The sequence below is a fragment of the Misgurnus anguillicaudatus genome, chromosome 3 (genome assembly GCF_027580225.2).
Source record: "Misgurnus anguillicaudatus chromosome 3, ASM2758022v2, whole genome shotgun sequence".
NCBI lineage: Eukaryota > Metazoa > Chordata > Actinopteri > Cypriniformes > Cobitidae > Misgurnus > Misgurnus anguillicaudatus.
In genome coordinates, this window is record NC_073339.2 from 2,399,960 (window position 1) to 2,416,521 (window position 16,562).

At 37.0% G+C, this 16,562-nt stretch overlaps 1 protein-coding gene and 1 long non-coding RNA gene across 2 annotated transcripts; one reads left to right on the plus strand and one right to left on the minus strand.

The window, feature by feature from the left end:
- The first annotated feature begins 300 nt into the window (after positions 1-300).
- LOC129443828 (uncharacterized) lies at positions 301-2,708 on the plus strand. Its single transcript, XM_055204065.2, has 4 exons — positions 301-560; positions 656-980; positions 1,185-1,235; positions 1,312-2,708. The coding sequence occupies exons 1-4, from the start codon at positions 408-410 to the stop codon at positions 2,040-2,042; spliced, it is 1,260 nt and encodes a 419-aa protein (XP_055060040.2). The 5' UTR covers positions 301-407; the 3' UTR covers positions 2,043-2,708.
- A 9,146-nt stretch (positions 2,709-11,854) lies between these two features.
- LOC129443830 (uncharacterized) lies at positions 11,855-15,990 on the minus strand. Its single transcript, XR_012369079.1, has 4 exons — positions 15,644-15,990; positions 14,858-15,192; positions 12,585-12,646; positions 11,855-12,461 (listed from the first exon to the last, which is right to left on the minus strand). It is a non-coding gene; the product is annotated as an uncharacterized lncRNA (long non-coding RNA).
- Positions 15,991-16,562: the final 572 nt, after the last annotated feature.

The window sequence follows — 16,562 nt, forward strand, 5'->3', positions numbered from 1 at the left end:
TCAAGATGATGATTTTAAACAAAGGTAAAGATCTATTCTATCTATAGCGATTTGAGATTTGCATTTAAGAAAAGGGTTGTGGATAAAATAGTGCTAAAGAAAGAAAATAAAGATAAAAGCAGCAAGCATTTGGTGAAGTCATAAAGATGGGACATTGTATAGAAAATAACTATTAATAAATGACAAGTAGTTAAAATTATTGGAATAATTATTGAAATAAGGTGTTGAGTGTCTTCTCTATCCAGTACAGCAGGAGGCGCTCTGCATCTCTTTAGTCCGCCGATAAACCCACTAAAGAAAGAAAGAAAGAGCTCGCGTGTGATGTGTTTGTGTATCCTCAGTGTTTTTTTCTCTTGAGTGTTTTATTAATTGCAAACAGAGTCTTGTCTCTGTGTATTTTAGTGTTGATGATGGATGTGATGTGCTGTAAATCAGTAGGAACTGATCTGTCCATGCTGGATATTGATGATTTCATGACAGAAATCTCTCAGCTGAAGAAAGAGGTGGCGTTACTGGAGACAAAGCTGAGATTAAGAGGAGATGAAGGACTGAAGAGAGAGGTTTGTACAGCTTAAACATCCTTTACCTGAATCAGACAACATCAAATCATTTCTAATCTTACTCTGTGTGTGTTTGTTGTGAATCTTCCACACAGGACTCCGAGCTCAGTCTGACTTTACTCTGTTATACTGAGTCAAAGCACACAGACGCTCAGGACACTACAGTGTGTGACAGTAATCAGGACTTACAGGATGATGAATCTACTGATCAAACCTCCACAGAGTCTCTGGATTCTGTCTGTAACGCTGGAGAACAGCAGCAGATCCTGCAGACCAAACCCAAGATGTCTTCAGACAAACACATCGACTGTAGGAACCTCACGATGGATATAAAATCTGAACCCACAGCAATAAAAACTGAACCCACAGCAGATGAATATGAAGACAATCACAATGATTATCAGGATTTAATTCTGTCAAGTATGTCTCCTCAATTATTGTTGTATTTTTAACATTTTTAACTGTCATGTGAGTACCTGTTTTATAAAAGGATGGTTTAAGTCACAAACTCACTAACCAAAAGTCCAAAAAATATAAGGACTAACATTTATTTTTAGGACAACAACTAAAAAATTAGCTGCGTATGTTTCCAAATTTTGATTTATTTGATGTGCAATGACCCAGCTATAAAAACGGGACTGACAGCTGTCTTCAGTCTCTGTGTGATAGAGAAAGGTACAGAATCTCAATTCATCCTTCTTTGTGTAAATAAAAGTGAAAAGAGAACTTCATTGTTTCATGTTTCTTTCAGATGTGAAGAGTGATTTATGTTTGGATGGAGAAATAACGTCCTCGACTCTTTCCTGCATCACCGGTGGAGAGACATTGAGCTCACAGAGACATTTAGAGAAACATGAGAGAAAACACACAAAAGATGAACTCTTCACCTGCAAGAGATGTAAGATCAGCTTTACTACCTTACAAGAGAAGGAACTTCATTTACAAGAGCACAAAGAGAAGAAGATAAAGTTTCACTGTCAGCAGTGTGGGAAGGATTTTGGCTTCTTCTCTCATCTGAAACGTCACATAAGGAAACACAGTGGTGAAAAGCCTTTCCACTGCACTGATTGTGGCAAAAATTTCCGCAGCAAAAGAAATCTTGTTATTCATAAGAGAATTCACACAGGAGAAAAACCATACGAGTGTCCTCACTGTGAGAAGAGATTCAACCACAAACCTCATCTGAAGAGTCATGTGCGTATACACACCAATGAGAGACCGTATCCGTGCAGTCAATGTGACAAAGCCTTTAGGGAATCATGGTCATTAAAAGCACACCAGACTATTCACTCTGAAGAAAAACACTATCAATGTTCACACTGTGATAAACGTTTCTGTCAGAAATTGTATCTGATACGCCATGAGAGAGTTCACACTCGACAGAAACCTTGTATATGCTCGATCTGTGGAAAGAGATTTGTTTATTCTGGAAGTCTTCAGAATCATCAGAAGAAACATACTGAAGTCATCGTAGTGTCTTAAAGTCTTTACACGCTGGCCGTGTATATTTGGTGTGAATGTTCGATGCTATAGCGGGCTAGAACAAAAACAATTTATTATTGAAAAGAAAGCGTTCAGTTGTCTCTGACGGTCATCAATATGGTAGAATGAGGATGGGCATCACACCAAACTGGAATTGAACCTGTCTGTCTCAGATGTCCTCAGAGAGCCGAGGGTGAGAAAGGGAAAAAGAAACAAGATGCTATTAGTGTAGAGGCCGCTCACATGTAATGTTAAAGTGATCCAGTCATACAGTAGATATGTGCTCGATTCTGTTGAATTAGGTGAATGTTTGATTAAATTACGAGTTTATTTAAGCAGACTTTCAAAGTGACCGACGGACATCCTGATATGAATACGATCATGACATCCTGTTCTTCTCATTGCTGAAGATTTGGGTGTAACCAAAACACTAAAAATCAGCTCATCCTCAATGCTAGATTAAATGCAATGTAAAATGCATCTGCTGAATACATAAACACAATAAAGAGACTAAATGTTTCATTTGATAGATCTGAGTAGAAACATACATTTGTGTTTTTTATATATCGCTAATTCAATTATATAATTCATGTATTTGATCATTTTATCATTCACTTCATTATTTTTACCTAAGATTATTCAATAAAGCATCTTTATTGAATCTAGCATCACTTAGTTTTCTTTTCTTGCTGTTTTCTTATTCTCTGATTGATTTGAAGTATTAACTCTCACAACAGAGCTAATATTTCAGTACAGAGAGAGATCTAATGAAAATGGACTAATTACAGGAATAGTTTATCCAAAAATGAAAATTCTGTCATCATTTTCTCATCCTCATGTTGTTCTAACCTGTATGAGTTTCTTTATTCTGATGAACACAAAAGAAGGTATTTTGATAAATGACAGTAAGTACACAGCTGATTGTAACCATTGATGTAACAATTGACTTCCATAGTAGGAAAAACAAATACAATGGACGTCAACTGTGTGCTTACCATCTTTTATCAAAATATATTCATCATTTATTACAATACTATTTGTTTTCCTACTATGGAAGTGAATGGTTACAATCAGCTGTGTGCTTACCATAATTTATCAAAATATCTTAATTTTGTGTTCATTAAAATAAAATAAAAAACTAGATCAGGTTTCATATTTAGGTTTTTTATAACAAAAATAAATTAGATGGCCCATTTATTTTAATCCACTAACTGAAAACTAAAGGGCAAAATCTTGTTAGTAAAAGCAGAAGATCTTTCAAGGTTAACATATGCTGCACGTTCGGTGAATGTTGACACTGCCATTCTAAAAAACATGATAAATGCTCCTGCTCATGATAAACAATAAAATAAAACTTGTTTTCTTAGAAAATTTGTGTTTATGAACACTTTATGAAATTGTGCTAATTAGCAAATCCAGGTGACTGGAACAAAATACTGGAGAGGACTTTTACTCATGGCACATTTTACAACTCTGTCCGCAACAACCCCGATAAACAGACCAGAAACGGCTTTGGCCTGATGTGCGTTTGGAATCAGGATCGTTTTGCGGTTGCGGTCCTGTTCCGTTACAGCATCCAGTGGCTATCTGGGCTGTTGCCTACAACAGTTCTCAAACTTTTTCAGCGTGCGGCCCCCTTTGTGTACGGTGCATTCCTTCGCGGCCCCCACAAAGAAAATGTATGACAAAAAACAGTTCTAAAACTTCACATTTTAATTAAACAAAACATTACATTATACAAAGTAGTGCTTTTGGTTAGTAGCCTTATTTTTTAAGGTTTAATTTCACAGAATTCATAATAAATTAAAGCAACACTATGTAGTTTTTCAACCTTTAAATAATGTCTCTAAAATTATTTCAGTGATAGAACAACTCTTAACTGGACAAATTGTACTGCTGCTGCAACCTGTGCAACCTCATAGCTGCTACAAGCACACTCTGAAAGTCGAGGTGGAGGGTAGAGCACACAGCCCCTCCCCTCCCTCTGCCTGCAGAAGAGTGTTTGACACCAGGCACTGTTGCACTTTTCAACCACATGGGGAAGCCGTGAGTCAATTTTACATCGAAACTACATAGTGTTGCTTTAATGTATTTTATAAAATGTCATAAAACTGGGGCCCCCCTGGCACCATCTCGCAGCCCCCAGTTTGAGAACCACTGGCCTACAATCCATGTATTTGTTGTAGTTAAAAAGAGATTTACGTTGGAGACAACTCACTTCATCGTTTACTTGGGGGTTGTACCTTTTGCATATCGTTAACATGTACTAATACACACTTACACACCAAAGGAAATGTAAAGCTGGGAATCGGACCTTAGGTGCCCATAAATGTCACGAGTTTGTGGAGAAAGCACACACTGGTAAAGAGCGGACACAAAAGAAGTGCGTGCAGAGGAATGTGCCCATATCAGATGTGCGCACTAAAGTAATTATGGGTTTAATTACTTTTTCACTTAATTTCCACCAAAGTAACCCTCACGCAAAGTTCTGGGAATGTTATTTTATGGTTAAAAATAATAAACATAAAATAATCGTCGGTTTTATTTGGTTCTCAAAACATAACCCAAAACGGGGTTGGTTCTGCATTTGCTGGGTCCTCCCCTTAAAAACTGACAACTACTGAGATGCTAGTGCCTTAAACAACAGCTTTTAAAGGTCCTGATCCCATTTTTCAAACTTTGGTTAGTGTGTAATGTTGCTGTAAGAGCATAATTAATACCCGCAAAAAGATAAAGCTCAAAGTTCACTGCCAGGCGATATATTTTCTTTAACAGAAATCCCCTTTCAAAGCAGTGACGTCCACAGCAAAGACTTTCAAGTCTGCAGTAACAAACCTCATATTTTTCACACAAAATAGATGGTAACATCGTAAAACATGAAACTGTAACTCAATATTACTTTTTCACATAACACAATATGTGATAAATCATAACTGGTAACAAGGAAAACATCAACTAAATACCACTATTTAACATCCTTATTAAATTAAACACAAAAGCAACATACCTTTGATAGAAAAATGAAATATAAATCAAAACAGGCTGGTGACCTGAGTACTGCACACATTCATAACAGCTAGAAGATAGAGTTCACATTCACTCAAAATAGTCATATTATAATAACTATTTTAACATAACAAATCTATTAAGCATATGTTCACATACATGTGTGTGATCAATCACATCTAGGATGTTCACATAAATTTCCACAATTATTTCATTATGAGTTGGAGCTCTGAACACCACACCTCCTAGCAGTAAAGACTCTCAAGTCTGCTACGGTAGGGGCACAGAGGAACAAAATAAAATATGTGCAGTACTGTGACTGGCCACAGGAGGGGAGCCTTAGAGCACACAAACCATTATAATGCCTTATTTTATGGAATTCACACATCTAAACTCTTTAACTTAAATGCTCTTTTCACACCGTTACACATACATCAAAAATCTTTATCAATATACATTAAATATATATACATGCTTATATTAATTAAAACAATCATTTAAAATAATTTACCATAAGAGCTAACTGATATTTCACACTTTGTCAGTAAATGTCCAGAGAGGTTTGAGTTGTCAGGAGAGTTTATGGGTAAGTGCAGACTGTAGACTACTGTTGTTGTGATGTCTGTGTTTACCGAGCCTTAAAACAGAAACATACAAACAAACAAACAAACAAACAAACAAACAGAGATTATTAAATGAATCACAGCAGAATATTGAGTGTGTAACCTCCACACTGAAAAAAATGAAACTTTGGATCAACTTAAAAAAAATTGCTGTAATTTGTTACAGCTAAATTTATTAGTTTTTCTCAAACTATATTTTTGATTTGGTTGAAACTTAAAAATGTTAATTTAATATCAATCAAGATAGTTCTTCAGCCCAAGATAAAAAAATTGCATTGGGGAAAGGTTGAAGTGTTGTTTTTCATGGAGACCAAAATCATCATTTTTACTTTTTTTCTAAAATTATAACTTGCTTGCAGAGTTCTTTTCTAAACATGGATGATGTTTAACTTCTAAACAACTGTTGTCAGAACAAGATACAAGTGTCCAGCATCCACACATGTGATTTAGTAAACAAATCTTCTCTCTGACGTGATGTAATCACATGTCAAATGGATATTTACCACAAAATTATTACATTAAATCTCCAGTTTGCATTTGTTTTAGATTCATTTGAAGTCACCATTATTGTGATTAGTGTTTCCTTTAGTTAGGCTTTTGTCCTTTGACTTTCATTGAACTAACTCTCCTCTTTTTTAGCAGTGTTTTATTAACCCTAGTTGTTCATTGTTTGATGTAAAGGGAAAATATATCATGACATATAAGGCTGCCTAAAATTAAAACGTGAAATGGTAAAAGAACATTAAAGAGATAAAATATAAAAAAACCATGGTTCCGTGGTAATGACACAGTTTTGAAAAAGACTGTTGCAACGCTTTAGTTTATTTTTTTGCTTCCGCGCCGAACGCCTCTTCCGCGCCGCGGGACCTCCTGACACGCGTCAATGCGTCTGCACATTGACTTAACATTGAAATCACTCGCGCTTCACGCCTCTACCGCGGTTGGTGTAAACGCACCATTATGCAGGGTTTACACCAAACGCGTTTTGGGCGTGAAAATCGCGTCTACCGCGCCTAGTTTGCCGCTTGAACACTTTGAATGCATTCCCGCGTGTAGAGCGGAGTAGACGCGCGGAAAAGCAAGCATTTGACGCGTGTCCGAAGCAAAATCCGCTTCTTGTGGGAGGGGCAACTGCTGTGCGAGTGTCTGTTTGCAAGATGACTGATGTTGATTGTGCATTTATCAAGAGAGTTACCAGTTTGTATTGGGTAACCTTACTATAGGGGGAAAATAAACGCCGCAGGTCGATAAACGTCACGTGACTCAAAAGTGAAGTGTGTATTACAACTTACCAGGTTGCCCAAAGTCCTTACTGACACTCTTCCAAGCGAGATCCTTTTTATTCCTGTCTCCTAATAGAAATAACAACTTGTGTCATATAGCTCCGAGTGACTCCTTGAGTGAGTGACTCCGGGCGGGGCTGCCACCACAGCAGCAGGCAGGCTCCTGATTGGTTAACACGGCGCGAAATTCCACCAAAGTTCAAAATTTTCAACTCGGGCGTCAGCCGCAAATTCGCGTGAACCGCAAAATGCACAATAGCACCATTCGCGCGTACCGCGCACAACGCTCAATTCGCGCCTTTCGCGCGAGCTTCACGCGCGAATGAGGCGGAAACGCGTCTTCCGCTCCGCGCCGAACGCCTCTTCCGCGCCGCGGGACCTCCTGATGCGCGTCAACGCGTCTGCACATTGACTTAACATTGAAATCACTCGCGCTTCACGCCTCTACCGCGGTTGGTGTAAACGCACCAAAAGTGTTCAAGCGGCAAACTAGGCGCGGTAGACGCGATTTTGACGCCCAATACGCATTTGGTGTAAACCCTGCATAAGATGGAGTCATATATACAGACATTGTTCATTTATCTATTGCATTTAATATTATGACTTTCTTCATGATTTTATTATTACTTTTTCCAGAAAAAGAAACAGTCTATAAGAAATAAGAGACTGGAACATTTTTACAAAAGTAAAAATAATGATTTGGTCTCCATGAAAAACAATATTTTAACTTTGTTTCAATGTAATTTTTTATCTTGGGCTGAATAACTATTTTGATTGATATTAAATAAAAAAAATTAAGTTTCAAGCAAATCAAAATCATAGTTTGGGAAAAACTAATAAATTTAGCTGTAACAAATTACAGCAATTTTTTTAAGTTGATCCATAGTATACAGCATTTTTTTAACCAAAGTTTCATTTTTTTCAGTGCATTTGTCACACATGCATGTTTACTGAAGGCCAGCAGAGGGCGACAAAGCTCTTTTGCATGCATTTTATCTCTATTTAAAGTCATGAAAAGAATAAATTACAGTGAGTCTGTCTGATGGCCATTATAAGTAGTGAAACTCCAATCAGAAGCAAAACTAAAGTCTAAGACAGTGTGTTTCTCAATCCTGGTCCTTAAGGACCATCTCCCAGAACGTTTTGTGTGTCTCCTTATTTAAAACACGTGAACCAACTCATCAGCCTCCTTCCAGAATGTTTCCCTAACAAGCTTATGAGTTAAATCAGGTGTGTTAATTAAGAAGACATCTAAAACTTTCTGGAAGGGGGTCCTCGAGGACCAGGTGTAGCATCTGACTAGACTGCCAGAACTGGATCATATCTGATACTTGGATTGCAGAATAGCTGAGTAAATACGATATTATGTGTTAACCCCCATTGCCCAGGCTAGTTTCTGGATTCCTACATCAAAGTCTCCCCAACCGTCTCAGTGGGACATTTTATGGCACCTTTTGAAGCTCAACAGAGAGCCAATAAGGAAGTGTGAATTGCCTTAAAGATATGGCTTAAAGAATGTCTTTGAGACGATATGACAAACTCTTTTAGATCTTGTCTATAAATACATTTATGCATGTGTGATGTATGTTTGTTCCCTCTTTTATAAACTACTTTTTAAATAACTTGTATTCTCATTTACAATTGTGTTTCTATAACTTAGTCTAGATTACCTCTGACAATAGAGATGTTTAGTTTGTTATTCATACATCGGAATGAATCACAACGTAATGCTTGTTCCCACCATTCAAATTTGGTATGAAACTGAGCACCTTTCACTTTCCTCTTCATTGATAAATATTGTATGATTGTAAAACAATTCATTCTATTAAATGAATGATCCGGACTGATATTTTGCAAAAGGAACATGGGGGCCAATAAAAGATGCAAAGTTACAGTTAAGACGGACAAACAACTCTCCCCTGCTCAGCTCTGATTGGTCGATTCAAACTTAGATGGGCATGTCCTCCTCAAAGGATAAATACTGGCAAAAAACTTTATCTCGCGAGTTAGTCAAGTAGTTTTCGCCTCATCTCTTCTACAAGTGAGCTCTTCCAGCAACCCCCCCTCCCCAGGGCAATTGCCTTCAACTCTAGGGACACCAAAGATTTAGTTTACATCTTTAAAAAAATCTCATAATATGTCCCCTTTAACGTGCTATAATAAATTATCTGTGGGGTATTTTGAGCTAAAACTTGACATACACACTCTGGGGACACCAAATATTTATTTTACATCTTAAAAAAATCTCATACTATGACCCCTTTAAATTGTGAGACCTGGAGCAAGGCAGATAAACGACCCAGGCAGTTTTACAGCCCTGCTGTTCAGATGCATCCAGTAGGGGAGAAACATATACATATGTACATACGGCAAAACAACACCATTCGATTGCACCATATGACGTCATTTTCTGTCATGCTAATTATTGCAATATTTTGAATTGTTTGTAAAACCTACTTTTTCGAATTCGTCCTAGAGCTTTGTGTAGCATCTAGAGACACTCATGGCAAAAAGTTATGGAATTCGTGTCGATTCGCCAATCCGTTTCCGTATACCGCATCAACAAATTTTACGTAGAGTGCAAACAAACAGATTTGAGGCTGTATTTTCGCCAAAGTTTAGCGTATTCACACGACACTTGGTAGTTTTGATGGCAGTCATGACCTGAGGGTGAATGCACAGTTTTGGCACAGCGCCACCTAGTGTGAGCATGCTGATGAGCATGCCGAAATGGATTTGAGGCTATATCTTCGCAAAAGTTTTGCACATTGGCAGTAATTAAGTGGTTACATGGTTCAGTGGTTAGTGTAGGTTGTCTACAAATCTGAAGGTTGGTGTTTCAAACCTCAGTTCCACATGACCAAGTGTTGAGGTGTCCATGAGTAAGACACCTAAACCCCAGCTGTTATATGTCATAACAGTCATGAACTGAGGGTGACTATTTTTGCTTATAACTACTGCAAAATTGAGTCTAAAATCATGAAAGTGCTATTGTTAGATTCCTTCAGGCATGCCGAGTCAAACGATACCAAAACGTTTTTCGGTCGGCCATTTTCAATAACAAAGCATACCAACTTTTTCAAACTCCTCCTACAGCGTTCGTTTGATTGGCTCGGATTTGGTACACACAATCAAGACTCTAGACAAAAAGTTATAAAAAGATGTTGATAGACCAATCAGTTATTGCATAGCGCATCAACAAATATGATGGCGAGTACGCCGACATGGATTTGAGGCTATATCTTCAAAAACGTTTTCCATGTTGACGTGTGTATTGCCAGTGGTTCAATGTTTAGTGTAGGTTGTCTACAAATCGGAAGGTTGGTGCGTCAAACCCCAGTTCCACCTGACCAAGTTGAGGTGTCCATGAGCAAGACATCTACACCGCACCTGCTCTCGATGAGCTGGATGGCTCTTGCATGGCTGACACTGTATAAATAGGTGAATATTTCACAACTTGTAATTGTCATGAACTGAGGGTGCATGGAATGTTTTGTTACAGCACCACCTAGTTCATCAGAGACATTTTTTGAAAGCCCTTTTAAACTTTTCAGTGCCCCCTAGTGGTTAAGAGTTTTGAGGCTTTATCTCCAGATCGCTTTATCGTATGTACACCAAATTTGGTGGGTGTCATTACAATCATGACCTGAGGCACCATCTATTGTTTCGGTGCAGTGCCCCCTAGTGGTCAAGTCATTTGAGGCTATATCTCCACATCGCTTTGTCATATTTGCACCGAATTTGGTGGGTGTCATCACAAACATGACTTGAGGCAAAATCCATTGTTTCTGCACAGCGCCACCTAGTGGTCTCAAGATTTGAAAAATGGCTATTTTTGGCTTAATCTACTGAAAACTTAGATCTAAAATAATGTCAGTCATCAATGATACTTCATTCTGTGCCCTTTTTGGCTTGACCCCGGCATCGCTGCTTTGCAGCTATATTCTATTGAAATTGACTTATTGAGCGTTCAAGTGAATTTAAACATAAACAAATTACATTCACGTATAAGACAGTATAATGATCTGATTTGTGTCGGATCTGATGATGCAAACTCACTGTACACCCTAGTGGATGCATCAGGAACAACAGGGGCGTAAAACTGCCTGGGCCATAAATCTGCTTGAGGCCATAAATCTGCCTTGCTCCAGATCTGTAGCCTCCCCCTATCGAATGGAAAGACAGATGGATGAATGGATGAACAGATGAATGGATAGACAGTTGGATGGATAGACAGATATATTGATGAGTAGATAGATGGACAAACGTATGGATAGACGAACAGATGAATGAATAGACAGATAGAAAGATGGATGGACAGACAGATAAACAGACATATGAATAGATAGATATACAGATGGATGGTTAGACAGACAGACAGATAATAAAACGGATGGATAGAACACAAAGTTTACTAACCAAATATATTTATTTAAAGGGGACATTTCACAAGACTTTTTTAAGATGTAAAATAAATATTTAGTGTCCCCATAGTATGTATGTGAAGTTCTAGCTCAAAATACCATCTAGATAATTTATCATAACATGTTAAAATTGCCACTTTTGGGTGTGTCCTTTAAAATGCAAATGAGCTGATCTCAGCAATAAATGGCAGTTCTGTGGTTGGATAGTGCAGATCAAGGGCGGCACTATTACAATAAAATCCCCCTCTGACATCACAAGGGGTGCCAAATTTCAACTATCTATTTTTTCACATGGTTGCAGAGAATGCTCTACCAAACCAAGTCACTGGGTTGATCTTTTTCACATTTTCTAGGTTGAAAGAAGCACCGGAGACCCAATTATAGCACGTAAACATGGAAAAAGTCAGATTTTCATGATATGTCCCCTTTAAGGTTTACTGTATATTCTACACAAATAAAATGTTTTCATTCACTAAAAAATGTTTTTATTCAATTTAGGGTAATGGTTCACATCTATAACTTAAGTCAATGAAAAATAAACAACTTGCAATATGTAACATTAATAACACTTAAATACTTATTTTCAAACACAGTAACTGTAAACAGGAGGATACTGTACTGTACATAATAATGAACGGTTATAATAATACACCAGCATTATGTTTTTTTTATTATTTTTTTTTTCAAATCCAGTTACTTCTATACACATTCTTACTGACACATCACTCACTGTCTGTTATCCAAAATAATTATATTAAACAACTGTTATCATATGTGGTTTCTCAGAATATGCAGAATAATGATAATAGTCGGTTAGGATCAGAACCATCAGGTTTATTCATAAAGATCACCACAGCATAATTCAGATCCTCTAATGTGAAGCAGTGTTAATTGTCACATGTGGGTTTTTTTAACTTCAGCATAAACAGTGTTAGAAGCACCAGAGGGGATTGTGGGTAATTGTGCTGCAGCATAAATACTGTTAGGAGCATCATATATGCTTGTGGGTAATTCTGCAGTACTGTAGATATCATCTCCTATGATGTCTTTGATCTCTGTGTAATCACAAGATGGTCGAGAAACCTAAAAATATACAGAGAAAATTCAGCTCTAGTGATCTTTTGTTTCTAAAAAAAAAAATTAAGTGTTTGAAATGTTTATAATTTATCATGATAGACAAAAACTAAACACAGTGATTAAACTAACCTGGTTATAGTTTTCTGGTCTGCTGTCTTGGTCTGTTGATCCTTTGATTGCAGAATCTGAAACTGTGAACAAAACACAAAGCGTCTTAAAGGTCCCATAGCATGAAAATCTGACTTTTTCCATGTTTAAGTGCTATAATTGGGTCCCCGGTGCTTCTATCAACCTAGAAAATGTGAAAAAGATCAACCCAGTAACTTAGTTTTGGTAAACCCTTCTCTGCAAGCATTAGGTCATTGAAATTTGGCTCCCCTTATGATGTCAGAAGGGGCTCTTATTATTATAATACAGCCCTTAATCTGAACTATCCAACCACAGCACTGCCATTTAGTGCAGAGAGAGTGTGTGAGAGAGAGAGAAAATAATTGACATCACAATTAAGTTTCAATTTCAACAAATCACCATCATTGTGATCAGTGTTTGAATTTCATCTGCTCATTTGCATTTTAAAGGACACACTCAAAACGGCACATTTTTGCTCACATTATTGCATTATTGACCAAAAAAAACAACAACAGTATAAAAGCATTACAAACAAGTGCACACACAGTCAGATCTCATTCAAACATAAACCGGAACATCAGAACATGATCGTCACTACAGCCAAAAACGCTTTACAATCTTAGCTAACATGATGATGCAATTGGTCATGAGACAAATGAGAGCCAATGATATTTCACAATCAAAGATGACGTATCATTAGGTGTGTTCGAGTTCATGCGGTGCTGTGCAGACCGATCGGTGAGGTTTGCCGCTTGCAGTCGAGGGAGGAGTTGTAGACAGATACCTGATGCTTGCCGTAGTGACGTGTGCAACATATTTCTTTTTCTTAATCGCGAATGAAGTTAATTGGATGGTGAATTTTTCAAAAAACAAATCTTTTGATAAAAATTGCAACCAGAAACCCTTCATATTGAATATTTTAGAAGCTGTTTATACAGTATGCCCGAAAATAACAGGAAAGATAAAATTAAGATAAAATACCAATAGTTTTGTCTTTTCACTTCTTTTCATTTTTGTTACATGGCACAATATAATATATTAAAGCAACACTAAAGAGTTTTTGCTCTTTGCTCCCCCTACAGGTTAGAAGCGTAATTGTTCATTACCACTTTCATAAATACTGCAGCATAGCTGGCTCTGATTGGATTGTAGGTCTGCCGTAAAGCAAGTTTTTGTAGTTTTCACACGAACTACAGGACCGCGACCCGACGGTTGGAAACTTCTTTAGTGCGGTTTTGGCCGATAGAGGGCTGCAAAGCGAATGTGAAAGTGCCATTCACCCTGTTTTGAGTGGATGAACCACTGAAACTTTTTTGGAAACGTTATTTTAAGGTAAAAAAAACTCTTTGGTGTTGCTTTAAGGTTTTTAATGTTCATAAGTAACACGAAAAAGAGCACAACGCCAGCTCAAGTCGGACAAAACGTCTAACCGGCATGCACTGCTTCAAGCCAGCCGCAGATCGTCTGTGCAGCGCTGCATGAAGTCAAATACGCATATAGTTTCATCTGGAGGCAGTTTTTGAAAGAGGGCACATCGGATCTGACATCTACAGTGGATTGTGATCACTTCTGCTAATTTTATCATTTTCAGTTTGATCTTGGTACACTTGGAATATTTTAAGCACTTTTTGAAAAAAGTTGTGACTGCTTTGTATGCTGTGTTTTATATCACCTAGTACGTCATTTCCCCTAAATGCCTGAATAGTGTCATGTGTATTATAAATACAATTAATCCTGACAGTTTAAACTGAAAATCATATCCCAATGGATGTCATCAAAACAGAAATATACACAAAAATATAATTTCATATCCTAATATATTAAAGGGGCCATGGTATGATAATCAGACTTTTTCCATGTTTAAGTGCTATAATTGGGTTCCCAGTGCTTCTATCAACCTAGAAAATGTGAAAAAGAACAACCCACTAACTTAGTTTTGGTAAACCATTCTCTGCAAGCACGTGAAAAATGATTGTATTATTGTAATTGGCCTTGCTGCCTATGTCACAAAACAGGCGAAATCTGATCGACCAAATTTTTCACATGCTTGCAGAGAATGGTTTACCAAAACAAAGTTAGTATGTTGATCTTTTCGTTTTTTTTTAGGTTGATAGATGCACTGGGGACCCAATTATAGCACTTAAACATGGAAAAACTCAGATCTTCATGCCATGACCTATTTAACTTAACCAAGGACTAGGCCTGTCTTTAGTTAAGCCTTGTCTGTGAAACCAGGCCTGTATGTTTTAACCAAGTAAAAGCAGACTCTTTACCTGATCTCTTATGTCTCTTACACAGAATCAGCATCAGCAGCAGAAGTCCAATGATCAGAACCAGAACCACAGACAAACTGATGAATAAAGTGTCTGAAAACAATAATAATAGAAACTGACATACAGAACAACTAAGTGTTTCTGAACAAAACTGAATGTCAAATAACAAAGATTGTACTTAAGTGTACCTGATGATATCAAAGGAGATGTATGTGTCAGTGATGGTGTTACCAGTGAAGATGATATGTAGGCAGAAGATGAGAATGATAAGGATGAGGAGGATGATTGTGATGATAGTGATGGTGGTGGTGTTGATGTTTTGTATTTACTTGCTCCTAAAAGAAAGGAAGCACACTGATGGTGAAAGGAGTTTTTGAACACATGAGAACTTCTCTTTTCTCACACTGTAAAATATGGAGCCTTTTGGTCAAATCAACATTTTTATGCTACTTTAACTTAAAAATAAAGTTGATCAATTTCAGCTTGATTTTATAAGTTATGTCAACTTATCACAAGCCCAAACTTAAAAAAGTAGCTTGAATTGACTTGCAAAACCAAGTTGCTTTAACTTTATGCTACTTTTTAACAGTGCATTACAGAGCTGCTGATGGTTTTCACACATTATTAATACACCAGGCTGGTTTCCTCATACGGGACGCACTGAGCCAGAAACAAACCACAAACCGTTGCTTCTCAGAAAGCTCAAACTCTCTTACAGACTTCTACAAAGAGAAACCACTAAATATATTTACTAGTGAATATTTAGCATGACTCATCTGTCCTCACCATTAACTATGAGCTGGACTCGTGTAATGAAGATCTTCACATCAGTCTGACTCTGAACTCCACACCAGTATTCAGCTGATCCGTGATCAGTCACATTAGTGATGGTGACATAGAGAAGATTCTGATCTCTATCATCATACAGGAGAAACTCTCTGTCTGTTGTCCATCTTTTGCTCTCTTTCACAGATGTCTCATGAGCACATATATCAGCTTCAGATCTCCTGCAGAAAAACTTCATATCATTCCTGTGAGATTGTGGATATTTACAGCTGATGTTCACAGATTCACCTGAAGTAACTGACAGACGGATGATCTTCTCACAACAACGGTCTGTATAAATGAAAACAGAGATTATAAAGTAATATAAGAGAGATTTGATCTATTGAATAAACAAATAAATATAAAGCTGTTTTTTTACAATGATGTAAAACACTTGATTCTGATTGGTCAGTTGTGGAATTTAACAGTTTGTAATAATGGCAAAAGAACTTAAAACAGAGACTTTTTACACTGTAACTATAATTATATTGAGGAACTTTCAATGCAAATCAATGCTATTTTAAAATATTGTAAAAACATTTGAAGCATTTATTTTAATGGACTATTTTATTAGCAGAAGCTTTTATTACAGATACTATAAGTGAGAGAAAACTCACATTAAAGTTTCACATTCATTTATTTGATATTCAGTCCAGTAATAACCAATAATAACCAATAACCAGCTGGTCATTATCATATCAAAATAAACACACATTCAATGGTCTTACTTTTAATTCTGTTGCTCTTACTGTTACACCTTTACAATGTATCACTTTCTTTAAACTACCAGACAGAAAGAGTGTATTTAACAGTATTTATAAGATTATTGGTTATTAATTTTCTGAAGTCTTTCAGGTTCTGTTTATGTTACAGTATCTAC